Source organism: Hypomesus transpacificus, chromosome 6 (genome assembly GCF_021917145.1).
Source record: "Hypomesus transpacificus isolate Combined female chromosome 6, fHypTra1, whole genome shotgun sequence".
NCBI lineage: Eukaryota > Metazoa > Chordata > Actinopteri > Osmeriformes > Osmeridae > Hypomesus > Hypomesus transpacificus.
The window spans coordinates 8991298-9010618 of record NC_061065.1 but is presented as its reverse complement, the minus strand read 5'-3'; the positions used below and the strand labels follow the sequence as shown (position 1 = coordinate 9010618).

Below are 19321 nucleotides of genomic sequence, written 5' to 3'. Positions count from 1 at the left end.
GAGGTGCGTGCTGAAACTATACATAACCTGAAGAACGTTGGCTCTGGGGATTAGCTTAAGGCTCCTGTGGTTTCCACGGGGTTGAAGTCACCTACTGCGCCACATTCCGATGTAACAGACTCCGCCCTTTCTGACATGTTTTCCTCTTCAGATGCAGTGAGAACCAGATGACCCGCAGTAACCTGGCGTTGATCTTTGCTCCATGCCTGATGTCACTGTGTAACACCGCAGAGGAGCTGGGCGGACCCATTCACCTGAAAACAGAGGTGGTGCTGTCTCTAATAGAGAACGCCTACACATTTGGTATGGGCCTCACTCCTCCTTATATGTTACTGTTACTGCATCTAAGGGGGTGGGATGGGTCAGGGGTGAGCATTTGGCATTTGATTGAAGATCATGAGGTTGTAGGTTCAAATGTCTTTCTATATGTCGCTTTGGATAAAAGTGTATGGTAAATAAATACATTTCGTAAAGAAAGTAGTGGGGTGTTGATGATGGTGATGATGGAGGATACATGCCATCTCTGTACGCAGGTGTTATCCCTGAGTTCATATTGAAGAGTGTTCCAGTTCTGTTAGACCTGGAGGAGAAAACCCACTCTGAGAGAAGCACAGTCTTGGAAGGTACTGAAAACCAAACACACAGTCCTCAACATGGCTTAGTTCAGGATCAGGATGACAGGCTGCCCTCTGCCTCAGGTCTGGATGAGAGGCTGCCCTCTGCCTCAGGTCTGGATGAGAGGCTGTCCTCTGCCTCAGGTCTGGATGAGAGGCTGCCCTCTGCCTCAGGTCTGGATGAGAGGCTGCCCTCTGCCTCATGTCTGGATGAGAGGCTGTCCTCTGCCTCAGGTTTGGATGAGAGGCTATCCTCTGCCTCAGGTCTGGATGAGAGGCTGTCCTCTGCCTCAGGTCTGGATGAGAGGCTGTCCTCTGCCTCAGGTCTGGATGAGAGGCTGCCCTCTGCTTCAGGTCTGGATGAGAGGCTGTCCTCTGCCTCAGGTCTGGATGAGAGGCCGACTCCTCGGAGGACGCCATCTCTCAGGAGAAGCCTGGGGATGGAGACCTTCCCCAGTGTTCTCATCTTCAGGTGCAGCACTCCTCACACGGGTAGGAACAAGATGTACAGTTTGGGATGTTTTGGCCTTTTTTTTGAGATGTGATTGCTTTTATAAAAATATCTTCATCTGTAGCTACTAAACCCTGGAGTCATCCAGCTTCTTTGAGCAAATCCCCTTTGAACAGCCACACAGGGAAGAACAAAGAACACGGTTCAAGACAAGGTAAACATTCATCTTCGTGCGTTGTGGTATGGGAGGAGGCAGGTATTAATACCAATTATTGTTTGATTTTCGCTCCGGCAGGACAGAGTCTGAGAACACGGCTGTTTCACCTCTGAACTGACCAGAGTAGAGGGGGATGGTGACTGGCCATCTGTGCTCTCTATGGGACACCATGGAGAAGTCGATCTGCTTTGTAGTGCCATCTTTGCAGCCACAGACCATTGTAATGCTGAACTGTATTTTATTTGGTCTTGCAGATGTTTTATATACATTATATTTATCATCTATATTTTAAGAATATTCCCCTGTATAAGATGTTTACTGCAAGGTGAAAGTTTACAAAATATATCAATAAATATTTAACGTTTTCAAAATCTCAGTCATGTCATTTGAACAGTTTAGCAAATGGTGTAGTCCCACCTTCAAACGTTGCACCGTGTACAGAACGTTCCCCGTAATTTGTACTACAAGCTTCCTTCATAGGCCTACACTTAATTTCCGGCTCTGATCGTCTTGGTCCGTCAACCAATCAGTACGAAGGAGAAGTGAGTGAGTGGGTGTCTGTGCCTTGGCAACCGCTAATGGTCTGTATAACTAGGATCAGCATCCTCTAGCTTCACTAGCTTCCCGCATCCAGAAGACACGGTAGGAAAAATATTAATCTCGGTAAATACAGCACTTATGAAATGTATGTAAAAGCGCTCCAGTAGGTGCATTATTGTACACATTCAATGAGTCGATTGGACTTACGATGGTGACAGTGGCCTGTGTTTGTTTTTGCCTAAACGTGCATGAATGGCGCACCTTTATTTTTTGTTTCCATTGCTCATAATACGTGGCAAATCTTTTGCTATCAGGTGGGATGTTATTATCTACAGGAGCCACTGAATCGTTTGCGCGGAATTTTCGCATCTGTCGTTTATATGCCCCTGAATATTTTGTTGTTATTATTATTATTATGCTATTGTTATTCTAGCGTATACTTAGCATATATCATTAATATAATGCTATAGGCTATAGCAAGGTATATTAAGGAAGTAAATCATTCTACACATATTACGCTCAACTGAAGTATTGTCCTTGTTTGTATGTTTATAGTCGAAATTTGAAATGGGCTCGGCTGTCAGGTTAAATCGGACTACGCTACTGGCGGTTCTAGTATGTATGACGGGATTGACATCGGGGCGCAACACCCGCACGGCGGACCAGGTGTCTGAAGCCGACATCCAACGCCTCCTCCACGGTGTGATGGAGCAACTGGGCATCGCTCGGCCGAGGGTCGAGTACCCCGCTCACCAAGCTACCAACATCGTCGGCCCTCAGAGCATCCAAGGTAAGTATTTTTGATTAGCTGAAAACATGTTCAAATGTCCATGGTTCACGCAAGTTCTTTATTTATATTCCACCAGGTGGCGCTCATGAGGGGCTGCAGCACCTGGGTCCCTACGGAAACATCCCCAATATTGTAGCAGAGCTGACAGGAGACAACATCCCTAAAGACTTCACTGAGGATCAGGGGTACCCTGATCCTCCCAACCCCTGCCCACTGGGAAAGACAGGTGGGCTAGTCACTCATTTTCAAAGCTATTAAAGCTAAATCATAAGAACAACTCAGTGAACCTTGTTGCTGATAAAGATGTGTGTTGTGTCTGGATACAGTTGCAGATGGATGCATGGAGAACTCCCCTGATACGGCAGAGTTCAGCAGAGACTTCCAGAAGCACCAGAACCTGTTTGACCCGGAGCATGACTACCCTGCTCTGGCCAAGTGGGTGAGTAGAAACAAAGAAAGTAGGGAATTCTTAAATTACGACAAAAAATGTTTTAATTTATTGGTATTCCCTTGTTCTTGGTAGGTTGATTAGACAGATCCGAAGGATGTCACAGGTTGTTTTCTGAAAAGGCATTAAAACACTCTGTTAACAGTTAAAGTTAAATGTATTTGCTGTTAAACAATGGAAATTGTTTGTCTGCATTGATATTTTTGTTTTTTCCTTTAGAACAAGGAGCTGTTGTACCAGAAACTGAAGGGTGGCCCAAACAGAAGAAAAAGGGTATAGTGCTTTTTACCTTTTCCTGAGTAGTTTAATATCTACCAACTCTGCAAAAACAGAAATGGCTCAAACTGACATTACTGTATGCTCAGAAATGTCACCAAATGTCGACACCGTTGTTAAGGGTGGTTGAGTGAATAACTGTGTGTTAGTTTTCCCGCATGTTCGATGTTAAATTGAAGATGACAAAGTCTCTCGGATGACTTTAACTTCTGAAAGTGTATTTTTGTCCCTGTGTGTAGAGCACTAACCCATACCTGCTGGGACAGCGGCTGGACAAAGTTGTTGCCAAGAAGTCAGTTCCCCACTTTCCTGAGGAGGAGGAGGAGGGGGAAAACACTGCCATTAAAACAACCCCTAGCAAGACCACAACCTGAAAGCTCCTTTAACGCCCACTCACCTTACCTTACCTTACGTATCGTAATCACCTGTCAAATCTACTGATCAAAGTAGAAAAGTGTATGAAAATGTATGAAGTATTGAGAGTATAATGCTAATTAAAGAAATTGCTTTTTCATCATGGCATAGTATGACCTATATGTTCCAATACAATAATCAGTTGCAGTATTGATGTGGTCAGATGTTTGGTTACATATATTAACAAATTCAGTTTGTATACAGAAGTTATTTACATTGAATTCCAGATATGTCAATCATAACACATGTCTATTTTCTAAAGTCAGACTTGGTGGAAATTATTATAAATTATTGTCATATTATTTCAGTTGTATGTGCACTGAACTGTTACTGCTTTCATGAACTACATTATTAATCAATTATACTGTATGTGTGCTGATTTGAACACTGTAATTTGCTGTCGTTTTCCAATTTGCATACTGCATAAACTTCCACAGTTTCTTTGTTGTTCATTGCAAAGTCAAATAAATAATTTAAGCTGCAGTTTTTCAAGTTTGATAATTATCTTTCAATGGCAAGGGGCGGTTAAGAGGGCGTATACCCTCCAAACCATTTAAACAAGAGACAGCCGAGACGTCTTTCTCATTCATAAACGCATCTTTCAGGAATACTCAACTACAAGGACCGCTTGTGATTATCAACTAGCTGACGTTATCCCTAGGAAAAAGGTGAGCCCTTTCAGATATTGAAACTAAATTAATGTTTTTATTAGTGGATCATCAAATGGGAATATGCGCAAGTTGCGCCAAAAGTCAATGCGTAAATGCATTGTTGTCCCACTTTTATTTGAATGAGTGTCTTATTTAGCTCTCTATTTGTCTCTAAGGATGAAGATATCTTCCATTTTCACCGTGGTTTTCTGGTTGCTTTTATGCCCTCCGAGAGCTCCAGGAGCCGGGGTGTTCCAGGGCGTCTTTCCTCATCCATATAAGTACAACCCCAACGAATCCGAACGATCCCCACAAACGCCAAAGCATGGGTTTGTAGTCCGCGGAACGAACCCGGTGACGACAGCGGACGAGGTGCTCGAGTCCAGCCAAGAAGCCTTGCATGTGACGGAGCGCCGCTATCTTAAACTGGACTGGTGCAAGACGCAGCCGTTAAAGCAGACCATCGACGAAGAAGGATGCCTCAGTCGCACCATCATTAACCGTTTCTGCTACGGACAGTGCAACTCTTTTTACATTCCCCGCCACATCTACAAGGAAGAGGGGGCATTTCAGTCGTGTTCCACCTGTAAGCCTAAAAGCTTCACCACAGTGTCTTACGTTCTCATCTGCCCGGGGCAGACGCCGAGCACGAGAAAGAAACTAGTCAAGCGCGTAAAACAGTGCCACTGTGCATCCATTGATCTGGACTAATTCCACACCGCTTTAAGTTGTGATTTTCATGCGATCACTCAAGTAAGTGGGGAAAATATGTGGAGAATACCAAAACATTCCCACTTCTCAAATACAAATATGAACACAAAAACAACAAAGTATTACTGTCTTCCTGAACTCCTTTAATAGCAGCTATGTAGACAGAAACACAATTTCCAGGGACATACCCTGTTTGGCATTTACTGCAAGCTTTCAAATGGCATTAGCATGCTTAATTGTGGTCTTTGGCCAATTAGCATCCACCATAGTTATGTGGCCATGTACTGTAAAATATAGCCCGATATAATGAGAAATGATTTGGCATCCTCATAGCTCTTTTCAGGGCATGTGTGTGTAGAGATGTATATATAAATCTTCTGCAAGATCATGTGAATGGGATATCCTGTGTTTTTCCACTGTGTGGAATGATAATGGTTGTCCATCACTGCAGGAGACATGAATGTTCTTGAATCCCATTTCACAACCTGCACTGTCACTATATCTTTGTAAATAAAATAGTTGATGAATACAATTTGTTTTGTATATCTTGTCAGACCATCTTTGCCTGTTTCTTTTAATTAAATCAATGAGGGGTGACAGATAAAAACACATTTGGAAATGTGAATATTTTACAGATCTAAAGCTATTCTTAAAATAAAAAGTTAAAAACAAATCATATTAAATTCGGTAGTAAACACATTATATTGACATTAGATCGATAGACATTTAAGATAGTTTAATTCAAGAAAAGTGCTTCATTGTGATGGGCTGAATCCTCCATTCTTCAGTTAATTCATAGAATAATCATATCGTTCATAAGTAATTTGAATATGAGTATTTTGAACGTATTGACAGTACAAAGAGACTCTTCCGACCTTCCTCTGAGATACAAGTCTGTTTCAGCAACTGAACTGAGTAGACATGTTGATATTTGAGCTTCTGGACCATGTGTGTGTGTGTGTATGAGAGTCAACAATCACAAGGGGGTTCATCTATTGTCCCCTGATCCAGAGGCAGGTGAGTTGGAGAGGATCGTCTCTTCGTCTTCTCAGCTGGCACTCAGACTGGCTTCTTTCTGTCGCAGTCTCTCTTTCTGTGAGGGCACAGAGGAAGAAGCTCATTTTACCGAAAGAGAAAAAAAAGGCCATGTGTACATTATTACTATTGACAGATTTAAGTCATCTTTACATCTACACACATCTGCTAGTTGAATCTGTAGTTGCTAGTTATGAACATGGAGGTGGCCTGCTGCAGTGGTCTTCAACCCTGGTCCTCTGGATCACCTGCCCTGCATGTTCTAGTTGTTTCCCCACTCCACTGATTCAAACGAATGGTTTTCAGAGTTTGACAAGGATCCATCAATTCGAACCAGGTGTGTCAGAGAAGTGAAACATCGAGAACATGCAGGGCATTGGGTGAAAGACCACTGGCCCCCTGCTTCTCTGCTCACCAGACTGTTGGGGTTGATCGTCCTGGTTTCCACCTTCTTCTCAGCAGTTATCCTGATCACAGACAGCTGGGCCTCTTTCAGCCTACAGGGGAGGTGAGAGGGAAAGAAAGTTACCTCAACCTTCTAGTCATCTTCTAAGATGAAGGTCACATACTGGAGGGAGAGAGAGGGCCTCAAGGTGACCCTGGTTACATCTACGTCAGGATTTATGCTTGCTCAGGTGGACCAGTGGGCCACCTGTATGATAGCAATGCTTTTTTAGGTGACGCTTATGACAAAGTGTCATCCTGATTGAATGACAAATACCTGCTATCTTTGTTTTCTATATTCACTTAGAGGTATGTGTTACTCTTCAATTAGCTGAAGGTTTACAACTTATAAACCCAGAACCTAAACTGATGGTCACACCCTTCTAGTGGAGAAGGATGACAAATCCTTCCCGACAACTCTCTCCCCTCGCAGATTACCTCTCCTTAGAGATGTTCTTGTTCTCTCTCTTCCACCTGATCTTGAAGTCGGAACAGAATTCGAACCACAGCATGAAGAAGTGACCACTGGCCACCTCTTTCTCTCCTGTCTTGGGCTTCAGGCCGAAGTACAGCACTACATCCTGGAATCTGAGCCAGGGCAGAGAGAGAAGGGTTAACCTTTGACCTCATGGTATCATATCACGCCCCTATGTTGCTCTTCTGAGGTCATTATTTGAGTTGGTATGTTATGAGTTCATGAATAAATGTGTAAAGATTTATTTTTGCAGGACAGTGTATACAAGGTAGTTCTGCTGCATACAATGTTTAGAATAATATGGGATCATTCTTCACACCCCTACAGACTGGAATAGAATACATTTCAATATGATTATAATTGAGTAATGGAGTTCTCATGAAAATAATAATTATTGTCACATCAAACCTTTTCTGAGCAGACATCAACAGAGACTCTGTTTCATCATGTTCTTTTTGTGCTGAAAAAACAAAACAAAAACTAAATACGTACAATAATAGAACATTTCAACTGCAGTCCCACAAACACTATGTCTTTACATCGAAGGGATCATTATCATGAGGAGATCTCTGAGACATCCTTGATCAAGGCCAAGCCCTGAGAATCTTCTAGATGATGACCCTGTCCACTGGAGCCAGACGGCCATTTGCTCCTTAAAAACAGCAATTTCATAGGCAATTAGTAAACAATGGGCCTTTTCTTGTTGCCACTTTCAAATGGGTTTGTGTTTACCGCGAAATAACAGGCACACTACCTTAGTCCTTTTGTGTATCTAATGGTGTATGATTCTGTTTCAGTCTGAGGACTTCTAAGAGCAGAGCAGGGTTCTGAGGGAGAGAGCTAGTCGGATGTTCCTGCCCGTCTGATTGTCTCAGGCAGGAGACCCAGTCATTGCCAAATCTCCCTGATCCCTATCTGGGTGTCTAGCCTAGCCTCTGAACCCAACTATCTTGCCCACAGACATAGATGTCTGCCATCCGTTCCACACACACAGACACAGACACACATGCATAAGCACACACACAGGCACGCGCACAGATTTATACGTGCATAAGCTCACACTGAAAGGGGACAGCCACAGATATTTACTGTGATAACAGGATGTGCATGGCCTTATCTGGCTGGCTAGAAACAATAGAATAATTAAGCCAGGAGTGAGTGAGAAGAAAGGGTGAAGGAGAAGAGGAGAGAGAGAGAGAGAGAGAGAGAGAGGGAAGAGAAGAGGGAGGGATGGATAAACAGAGGTAAACACAGATGCCACCATGATCACTCCCGGTAGACACCTGTCAAAGTATTTTCTCAAATGATTTTCAACCCATTTCATCCCTGTATGTCCCAGGTATTAACTCTGCCGTGAACCAGCGCTGGTGACTCACCAGACAGGAGAAAGGCCTTTATCTTGTCCTTGAAGGGCTGTAGATGATCCGGAGACGAGCTGGAGCAAACCTTCTGAGCAGCTATCTCACACACTAAGACAAGACACACAAGCAACACCTGCATAAGTCATACAAGTCATCTTAAGTCCACTCAGGTCAAGCACAGAAAATGGTGTTCATATAACTCTTCACATTGAAGGTAAAGAGAATATGGGGATGTTCCACTTGCTCCAGAGTCAAAGGTTATCACCGTGGTTTCCTGTAGATAACAGTTGTTTAGATGCACCTAAAATGGCGGCAGCAGAATCTCTCTCCCCCTTGCTCTCCCTCTCTCTCTCTCTCTCTCTCTTTCTGCCTGCCTGCAACTCCAAACTGCTCTGTTTGTCCCCTTTGGTTCACCGTCCAATCAGTGGATCACAGGAGCCAGTCTCCTGATCCAGTCATAATAGAGGCAGCAGAGGGAGTCAGCCCTGCACACTGCGCCTCCACCAACACGCTCCATCAACATCTACCAGATAAGATTACAAAGAATACTGTTTTCATTCAGGATTTGTGTAAACTGTGGAGACAGGTATCTGCATTGTGTGGCGACTCACTGTTTGTTTTGGGTTTTGTTTAGTTTTTTGGCTCTTTTCAAACTGAAGAGGGTCATTCCCTCCCCAGGTAAACAGGGACACAGCCCGGTGTGGTAGACATGGCTGTTTGTATTGTTAAACATACCTATTGCACTGCTGCAGGTTATTCAGGACTATCTAAATGACACTCACTGGTCACACTTATGGTTTGGTTCATTTTGGCAAACACAAGATGTGATGTTTCACTGTAGAGCAAATGGATTACAGACCCTTCCACGAGCAGTTTAATTCATGTGTATTTATACACACAACCACCCTTGTAATATAACTCCCCAAAGAAGTTTATGTTTCCCTGCATCATGCATCCTCATCATCATCTTGCAAAAACCACACAAGAGCAAAGAGCACACACACACACACGCACACACCAAACACACACACACACACCGAAGGACATACAAAGACGCGTAAACAAACAAATACAATACACCAAACGCACAAATGAACCACCCCCTTCTCCCCCGTAAACAAAAAAAAAGATTAAAAAACAAAAGCACGGTTCATGCCAGGCATGCGGGAGGATCAAACAAGTCGAACAAAAGGAACTCTTGATGTCAGCCCCTGATCGCTACGGTGGTTGGGCATCCGTGTGATAAGACGAGGCGGTGTTGAGAGCCAGAGAAAAGCATCTGTGACACACATCTGAGGGCCACACTGAAGCACAGCCCACAGACCCAGCCAGGGCAGAGAGTCCTGGGTCGCTGCAGAGACCCGAGCAGAGATAAGACGGGTCCGTCGGCCGATAAGGAGTCCCCCAGATGACACAGGAGAGGGGCGGAGAACGTCGCCCCCTGATGGAGACACACAGGAGGCTCCATGAGGACAGATCTGATGGGCAGGATTAGGCTGTGTCTGACAGGCGCCAGAACAATCCCAGAGGTCTCTCTGTCAAACACACACGTTCACTCACACACACACGCATTCGCAGAACTTACACAGAAACACGGATACAAGCACATGCACACTCACACACTCTCACACCTACCCACCCACCCACCCACGCCCCCACTCACCCACTCACTCACTCACTCACTCACATAAACACACACATAAAAACAGACACTCCATGCCCCAGTGTTCACAACATGGTCAAATAATGTTGTTCGAATTTCATTAGATACTTTAAATTTGGCCCTATTCTTCCACGGTCACGACAAGACACACTGTCCTATTGAACTCACGCGTTGAGAAAGGAAAGAGAGCCACACATTGTCCCAGAGTGACCAAAGACTGCTCTAACTGGTTGGCAATGACAGTGAATGGCGTCATGTGGGTGCAGGGGGAGAGGATAGGAGGAGAGGGAAGCTTTTGTTCTGAGATTCTGTGGTTTGACTGCTCAGATCTGGCCCTTAAATTAACTACAAGCAGAGCTTTCTCAAAGGCTGGAGCCTATGACGGGAACTTCGGACGTGTTACTTGTGATGGGGCTGAGGAAAATGATGCCAGACCCAGCTGAGGTTTTGTCTGTGGGGGTTTTCTTAAGAGAAGCAGTGATAGAGTTACACCATCTGCTCAACGTTTTCAAACACACAACAGAACAACCACAAAGTAACCGGACTCCGGTCACCCAGTCGCATGCACACCGAAACATGCCGTCATTATTCAAAGTGGGTATCACGTTATGATTCTGAGGCATTTGTGGGTTGCATGTGTGCCCGACCAGAACCTGGTTGACAGGATTGTGGAACATACCAGATGCCTAAAAAAGAAATTGCAAGTTAAAAAGGGAGTGCCGCATCGGACTCTTTAAGATAAGGCTGTCGTTGCTATGACGACTCTGGGTGAGACCTCCTACCTGTCAGGTCCCGTTTGAGCTGGCGAAGGTCCTTTGTGAGGTCATCAAACTTGACCTGCGTGGCCAGGAACACTTCCTGGGGCTCGGGCAGAGGGAGGACACTCCTGTCTGTCCCCGCATGCTGGCGGGAACACAACAACAACAATCAACACAACAACAACAATCAACAGTCAAAAATCAACAGCCAGCAATTGACAAAACCTTACATCATGGAGAGTTTTGTCCCCACATAGAGATCAACGCAAAACACTGTGTTTATTTAGCTTAATAATGTTTAAATAATGTATTACTTGTGTTTTATAAATTGTTAAACTTACTCTGACCTCATTCTTTACAAGTGCTTTATGTTGAGCAGTTATTATGGTGTTACCGACAGTAAACACAGGCAACCACATTAAGATCTCCGAGACAATACTTATGTGTTTCACATTACCTCGTCCAGATTGCGGAGATAGTAGGAAACCACATAGTCCACCAGACTGATACGATTGTCCTTGGATAGACAGAAGGAAATGAGCATTGCACTATTCTGCTGTATTCTATTCCTCTCTGTTCAGTTCTGTTCTCTTCTATTCTATGACTGTATATTCCACTGTATTCTACTCTACTGTACTCTACTTTATTCTCTTCTCACCCTGCTCTTGATGTCCTTGAGCTTGGGCAGGATGTCCAGGTTGAAGCCGTCCGCCTGGCCCCTGGTTCGATTCCCCCCATTCATATGGTTCCCCAGGGCCAGAACCAGCCCCATCACGTCCCTCACACTGCGCTGCTCCTGCAGGACCTACACACGCGCGAGGGTGGGGGAAGGGCAGTCTCATTAGATCAGTAATTCATTTCGTTGACGCTTTTACCCAAAGCGATGTACACACAGTGCATGTAAAAGTACTGCAGTAAAACAAGGATCAGAGGTGCTTCATTCTAACAGTGTTTCGGTGGCACGGAACGATTATGGAACATTTAAGGTCTGTCAGGTGTCTGTTTTACATGTCAAATTTAGGCTTAGGGAACTACTAAGGTCAATTCTTCACCTAGTTTTATATACATATATTTTATGTGGGAGCAGACTTGCCCAGCAAATGTATTTCTCATTCACAATTCTGAATCTGTAGGTTTTATTTAGTTAAACATCCAACCACTTAGTCCATACTCTGAGTTCCACACTGGGAGCTCCTAAGTAGGCTCATGCTTCACATCCCAGACTGAGAGCTCCTACCTGGCAGATGCGTGAGACAGTCTCCACCTTGCGCTGGACGGAGGCGATGCTGTCCATGAAGACAGACTGGAAGATGACGCAGTGAGCTCTGCCTGCAAAGTCTGGGATCTGAGACAGCTCATACAAGAACCTGAGATGCACACACACACACACACACACACACAGAAACATACATATCAAAAATAAACACACCAGTTCAAACACCCCCTCACACACAGAAACCAACACGCACAGTATGGTTGATGATGCTTGTTTTACTAGCCTTGTTAAAGGTGGAATAAGAACAGACTCACTGCTCAGGTTTGTCCAGCAGCTTGACATGGTCCTGGTCTGATGAGTCGTAGTGTTTCCTGATCCTCTCCAGTTCATCTGGCTGAGCTCTCTGAGGGGACGACGGGAGAGGGAACATTCAGCCAGCACAGCAGGGCTGCATTGCAGTCATTTAAATAAATAAATACAAATAAACTAGACCATATATAACAGATACTTAAAAGATAGCTCACTTACATTTTCATATAAAGCTTCTATTGTCTCCAAGTCCACCACAGAGTTGTCTACAGTGAGAACAGCTGTAGAAATAAATGCATAAATGGTATTATTTTGAATATATAAATGCGTGCGTCCGTGAGGTTGCGTACTTGTGTGTCTGTTTGTGTGTAACTGTGTGAGTGTGTGTGTGTGTGTTCGGGGGTCAGATGGTTGAGCGGTTAGAGAGTCAGGTTATTAATCAGAAGGTTGCCGGTTCGATTCCTGGCCGTGCATAATGACATTGTGTCCTTGGGAAAGGCACTTCACCCTACTTGCCTCGGCAGGAATGTCCCTGTACTTACTGTAAGTCGCTCTGGATAAGAGTGTATGCTAAATGTAAATGTGTGTGAGTGTGGACCCAGTCCAGGTCTTCCTCACCCTGCTGGATGTCCTTCATGTCCAGGTGCAGGCAAGAGATGAGGATCCCCACGGCCGTGGAGCGTTTCCCATCCAGCAGCTTCACAATCTGACACAGACACAAAGGGCAGCGCCGTTACCATGACAGCACCCTCGCCACAGTCCATTAGAGCACACAGTCTATTGGCGCCTATTGTTACCTACATAAAGCAGAGTGCAGTGAAGGTTAAAACATGCAGTATTTCAGTCCATTACTGATGCTTCCTAATGGTGGCTGATACAATGCAGTGTTTTACACACTGTCTGTACAATGTTTCATGGTCAACATATTTGGCTTCAGTTGACCCCAAGATTTCAGCACCACCTGGTGGACAAAACACGCACTTGCCACATGAGCAGGCTTACCTTCCTGGCTTTGGGTTTCTTCTCATAAGCGTCAGACAGAGGCTTTCTCTTGTTCTGCACTGCACTCTTGGAGAACAGGTCTTCAAATTCACTGGTGTTGATTAAATCTGGCTCAACTAGAGAGTTCCACAGTGTTGCGTTACTGAGGAGAAAGGAAGAAAAATTGACAAAGATTTTGTGAAAAAGAGAAAGAGAGGGAAAGAAAGAAAGACATATAGGCAGAAAGTATTTTATTGTTTGTATGTATAATGTACTTCTAAGCACCACTCCAGGAGTAGGTTATAGGGACAGGTGAGGTCCCAGCAGTGTTGGGAAAGTTCACTTTCTACATGAACTAGTTCAGTTCATAGTTCACACATTTTAAAATGAACTAGTTCAGTTCATAGTTCATAATTACAAATTTAGAACTAAGTTCACGGCTCCAAAAAATACACTAGTTCAGTTCTTTTTTTCAATATGTTGCGAGCTATAATTTTACTAAATGATTACCACAGCCCATATAGAACCACAGACGGTGCGTCGGTGACACTGGTGGCTGCCATTGCCAGATTGAAATCTCTATCTGTCTGCAATACCGCTCTCGGCCTCTACGCAACTTTGGCACTCTAACACTTGCCAGGCATAGAAGAAAGCACACGCAGCGATTGAATGGTTGGGCAACCCTGGATACAAGACTGTGAACTGTGTTTTTCACCTGGAAGTTTCTAGAAATCTGGCACCTTATTGAACGAAATTAAAAAGAGTGAACAGACACCAGAATGAACGCGTTCACAGTATTGTTCATCAGGCAGTAATACAGTACGTTCAGTTCACCAAAATTATGAACGAGTTCATGAACTTTCGTTCAATGAACGCGTTCAGGCACAACACTGGGTCCCAGACCCTACCTGCTGGTGTGTATCTGGACCCTGGTCCAATAGAGGGGCTTCATGGGACAGGCCGGCTCCACAGCCGCCTTCCTGAGGGGCTTCTCCACCATCAGACCCCCCAGAGGAGGGAGAGGGGGTGGGGGGCCACACCCAGGCAGCGGAGGTGGGGGTGGAGGGCAACCTGGCACCTGCATCAAGCTTGGGGGAAGAGGTGGGGGAGGAGGTGGTGGAGGAGGAGGGGGAGGAGGGGGAGAATCATTTCCTGAAGCCTGAAGTCCTCCAGCTGCAGTAAACTCTAATGCCGCAAGGGGAGGAGGAAGAGGAGGAGGAGGAGGGAGGGAGGAGGAGGGAGGGAGGTGGGAGGTAGAGAGGTCCCTCTCCCGTCCATCCTTGCTCTGTCCTGCTAGACTGATGCTGATGGAGGCCAGGTCCAGCCTCCCGGGCACATGCTGGAGGGGCTGAAGGCTTCCCTCCACTCTCCCTCCACCCTCCTCATCCTCGAGGGCTCTGACGAAGGTCTCCCGGTCCGTCTGGACGCAGACGTTCCGGAAGGACCGGGGCGTGAGGTCGTCTCCCGTGTCGACAGCCACATCACGGAGGTCCCCACGCTGGTGGCTCCGCCCCAGGTTCAGCTCAGCCTGCATCTGGCCCAGCGCGTGCCGCAAGTGGTACACGGACTCCTCGTTCTGCTCCCTCAACGAGGAGAGCTGCCGCCCAAAGTTCTCCTGTAGAGATTTACAGATTCAGGCCCACAGTCAGGCACATAGACTTCTGTTTACTTTTGATGTAATGATTGTCACAAAAATCCCCTTTGGTGATTGGGTTATCGCAGTATACCACTCCTGGGATCATATTAGTAATTAGTAGTGTTTTTGCAGCATCACTGACCTCTAACTTCTCCACCTCTTCTTTGCATTCTCTTTTCAGCTGAAGAAGCGCTGCTTGGTGTTCTGCAGACATGGGCATTTCCTCAGCAATATTGCACATCATGTGATAAAATACATATACACATTAATTCTATGAAGGAATACTTAATTACCCCACACGGTGGCAGTAAGCTGCTAGTGAACAGTTTGTAGTTCCCAACTTTTTTTCAAAACCTTTTCCAAACTTTTTTTTTTTCAAACCTTTCAATTTTCGTTGTTGAAAACTGTGTGATAAGCGCAAATTAAGAGAACGGATGTGTTGGTGGTGGTGGTGGTGGTGGTGGGGGGGGGCATTATATTTGAGCTATGCAAGTGGGCCACAAAGTGGAAACTGTTGGGAATGGCTGCTCTACCCTACTAAATTTTAGTATACTCTACTCTTGAAAGGCTGGTAGAATCAGCCAACGGGACAGTTGTTACTTGGGCACCAGTCCCATATATACCCCATGAACACTGAGAAATAAGTTCAGTATAAACATCTGCTGTCATAACCAGTAAACCACACAGCTCCAGTCATGTTCTCTCCAGGCACGGCTGGGACAAACCTACCCTGCAAACATTTAGGGTGGAGGAGTGTTTACCTTTGCTAAGGAGCAATCTGCTGTCGAGTACACATCTATCCCAAGCATCACTGAACAAACATTGATTCTCTAAGATACTCTGTAATCAGGACTCATCATGCTACAAACATACTTAATGTGGCTGATTCACAAATAAGTTCTCTGTCGTAAATCACTCTAAATGACCATAGCGCAGATAACCATATCTTAACTAATTTTAGGTAAATATAAATTATTAACATACATTCATTTATCCATGTACAGTGGCAGATTTTAACCTTTTTTTTCTGCAGTCAAATGCTCTAATCATTGAGCTCTACCTATCTGGTACAGGCCTGTGAACTTGTGTGACCTGGAACTGAGTTCTTACCTGCTTCCGTGTACTTCAGACCCAGCTTCTCCTCTCTGGGCGGGGGCCAGACAGCCTGCAGACGGCCGGGGGTGCGGTCCTCTCCCTCCCCGGGACAGGAGCCCTCCGGCTGGGGGACGGGGGCAGGGATCGAGGGGGGAGAGAGACATAACAACATGAATACGATTTAAAGAATAGAAAGTGTTACTACAACTGTGTAGTCGGGGCACTGCGTCCTAGTTTAAAACTGGAAAGATATTGATTTATGTTGATGTTTTATTTTGGATGGAAGTTGAGATGAACCACAGACAGGAGAACAGAGCATCTGGGAAATATAGGACATACTTTTGATTCAGTGAGGACTTTCTTCTCAGGTGTCTTGGAGGAGGCTCTCTCAAAGATGGCTTTCAGCGCCTCTTTGTCACTCCTAATCTTCCTTCTCAGAGCTTCCAGATCTGCCTCCCTCTTCAGAGGCCTGGGAGTGAAAAAGGCCTTGAAGGCACCAAAGGCTGCCTCCGCGCCCGAGGCAGCAGGCTTTGATTCCTTGGAGGGTTTTGGAGGGTTGGCCACAGCTGGGAGAGTGAGCTCTGCCGTGTCCTGCTCGCTCTTCTCCTCACCTGCCTCCCTCTCGCCTCTGTCTTCTTCATTCTCCTTCTCCTCAATGTCTTTTTCTTCTTCTTCTTCTTCTTTCTCTTCTTTCTTCTTCTCTCCTTTCTTCTCCTCTGTGGCCTCACTGACGGCCTCAGCTCCCTGCGAGGGGTCCGCCTGCCTCGCCTCCTGCCTCGTTTCCTGCCTTGTCTCCTGCCCCTTCTCCTGCATCGTCTCCTGTCCCATCCTGTCTCCTTTGTCATGATCCAGATTGAGGAACTGGGACAGCTGGTTCAGAAAACTGCCTCTCCTCTCAGTCGGGACCCCAGAAGCCCCTTTCCCCGGTCTGATCTGGGCCACCGTATCATGCTCCACCCCTGTAACCCCCTTCCTCAGCACCCTCAGGCCCGAAAAGAGGGCAGGTAGCTGGATAGACTTGTCTGTGGGGGAGCCTGGAGAGAAGGTGGTTCTGATGGTGGAGGAGTCAGATGAGGCTGGAGATGGAGGTCCATTCTGGGGGCTGAACGACCGGGATGTGGCCTCAGCGGGAGAGTCCAGGTGGTTAGTGGAGTTTGTTATCGTAAGTTCCTCTATAGCAGGGGATGTTGGTGCTTCCATAGCGCGTGTCTCTAGGGTGATTTGAATCTGTGACCTCATGATGTGTCTATGTGTATCCGCCTCATTAAGTGCCTTGGAAGTGTTTTCTGGGGATGAAACGGTAGCAGTTTGTGATATACTCTTTTTGTTTTCTTTAAATTGAGTCTCTTCAGCTTCTTCTGTCACAGGTTCATCTGGCAGGACATCCTCGTCCTGTGTGGTGTTGGATCTGCTTCCTGTCTTTCCCTGTCCTGTGAACTCCTGTGAACTCTTGTGAACTATTGGTGGTGTGTTCAGCTCTTCTGAGACAAGTTCAGCCTTGGTAAGAATTATAAGCAGTGTTTTGGCGTCGGGCAATCCAATAGCACCAAATTTACCAGCAGTCTCTATGGGTGAGACAGTGACCACATCCCCAATGCAAGCTTCTGGGGCCAGCTCCTGGCTAAGGGCATGTTTCTGTCTACTGTAGCAAGTGTCCTTGTTGTGGAGATCATTGTGTTGGTTGTTGATGTCTAAAGGTTCTTCCTGTCTGTGAACAAACGTCATTACTTTTTCCTCAGAGACCAAAGTTTGTTGTTGGTTTCGATTGGTTGTCGTGTGATCCACAGTGTTTACCTCAGAAGAATTATTCTTATAACAAGCTGTTGGTGAGTTTGAGTGTATGGTGTAGCCGTCTGAAAGCAAATGTGTATCAATGGACTCATCCTCCACATCCTCTTCTGATGTCACACTATGTCTGTGGCCTGTGGCCATGTCTTCTGGGTCAGTGCCTGTAGGATCACCACATTCTTGCAAGTTGGTCATCCTCACTTCGACGCTCTCTTTTGACTGGCTGGCACGATTGCCTTTTGAATCCTCCTCTTCCTTTTTCATGTCATTTCCTGCCTTTACTTCAGTCACCCAGACGATCTCCCCGTGTACATCGTCACGAGAAGAGCTTGAAGTTCCCAGCAGGGTCCCATTAGCATGACCAAAATCCATGTCACCCTCACAAGTGTCCATTTCCTGTTTCTCACGTGACCCTGTAACATTAGTTTCTCCATTCTCCTTTGTCAAACCCCAGGAAATCTCTCTTTTCAGATGGCCATTTACTTCCTTGTCCAAACCAGGCGCATCGTTCTCAGAATCAAAGTCTTCTCCTGAGAGGGTCCGATAAAGCTTCAGCACGGCCGTCTCCTGGTCCCGCTGTTCCGAGTGGTCCGGGTCGGGGCGAGTAAAGATGGAGGAGAACTTGTTCAGGATGGACTTACCGTTATCTCTGTTCATGTTCAAATCTAATTTGTATGGCTCTTTTTACAAGCAATGTCATTGAGGGCTTCACATGTGCCTATAGAACTGCACCTAAACCAACCTATACACTCAAGGAGAAATCTCGTCCTGAGATGGTCTGTGACACAGACAGGTGCAGACCACAGGCTGAACATAGGCATGCATCAGGAGTAAACGTTTTTCAAGTGTACCTTCACATCATCCAGTAAATGCACCATACATGTCTCGGTTTACGTTCAAAAATGCAAAAACAAGAAATCCCTTTAATGCCTGTTTACAAATTCCAGTGCTATGCAAGACTTGGATAATCCAATAGAGTTTGTCCACAATACAGCCCCAGAAAAAGGTTCAGCTCACCACTTCTGGAAACCCAACATGTTTCTGCGCCAATTTCTGAAAACTCCCGCGCACTAACTCGAGGATGCAGTCCGTAAACAACTCTGTCTGTGATCCCACTATCTACCAAAGCATCTTGGTAGACATCCCACAGTTTAGCTTCAGGGGAAAAAAGCAGTCCCTTCTGTTTTCACCAATCAGTCTTTTCCCTGCTCCACCTCAGACAGTCTGTGTACAGTAGCAGCCACTCAGCGTATCAGACCCCTCCCTACATCCGTGAGGAGCTGGAGACTGCTGGCATCCTGGACCACGAGGCGCCACACCCAGACCAATGGGAGGGTAAACAATTGGTGCCAGTTCAGAGGGAGTTGCCTGGCTGATGTAAGGTGACTAATCAGCTGAATTGCAGTTCTCTTTTGTCCCTCCTCTGGTGGACTGACCAACACAGAACTC

General features: G+C 45.7%; 3 protein-coding genes across 4 annotated transcripts; 2 read left to right on the top strand and 1 right to left on the bottom strand.

Annotated features, from left to right (window-relative positions):
* Window positions 1–1795: 1795 nt before the first annotated feature.
* Window positions 1796–4233, top strand: LOC124469159 (neuroendocrine protein 7B2). 2 transcript variants are annotated; one of them, XM_047022269.1, is made up of 6 exons: window positions 1796–1924; window positions 2378–2612; window positions 2689–2838; window positions 2939–3051; window positions 3280–3333; window positions 3576–4233. In XM_047022269.1, exons 2-6 carry the CDS (start codon window positions 2390–2392, stop codon window positions 3708–3710), a joined length of 675 nt encoding a protein of 224 aa, XP_046878225.1. In that variant the 5' UTR covers window positions 1796–1924; window positions 2378–2389; the 3' UTR covers window positions 3711–4233. The 2 variants fall into 2 exon arrangements, with proteins under 2 accessions (XP_046878225.1, XP_046878227.1); XM_047022271.1 differs by having other exon boundaries at window positions 1812–1945.
* A 344-nt stretch (window positions 4234–4577) lies between these two features.
* On the top strand, window positions 4578–5643 carry grem1a (gremlin 1a, DAN family BMP antagonist). Its single transcript, XM_047022272.1, has one exon. It carries the CDS (start codon window positions 4578–4580, stop codon window positions 5109–5111), a length of 534 nt encoding a protein of 177 aa, XP_046878228.1. The 3' UTR covers window positions 5112–5643.
* LOC124469157 (formin-like) lies at window positions 5238–19119 on the bottom strand. The gene is made up of 17 exons (XM_047022267.1): window positions 16424–19119; window positions 16100–16208; window positions 15132–15193; window positions 14262–14968; window positions 13375–13516; window positions 12991–13078; window positions 12592–12653; window positions 12378–12466; window positions 12085–12214; window positions 11506–11652; window positions 11305–11364; window positions 10872–10992; window positions 8442–8534; window positions 7474–7525; window positions 7029–7178; window positions 6562–6643; window positions 5238–6204 (listed from the first exon to the last, which is right to left on the bottom strand). The coding sequence occupies exons 1-17, from the start codon at window positions 18527–18529 to the stop codon at window positions 6160–6162; spliced, it is 4245 nt and encodes a 1414-aa protein (XP_046878223.1). The 5' UTR covers window positions 18530–19119; the 3' UTR covers window positions 5238–6159.
* Between the last annotated feature and the right edge of the window lie 202 nt (window positions 19120–19321).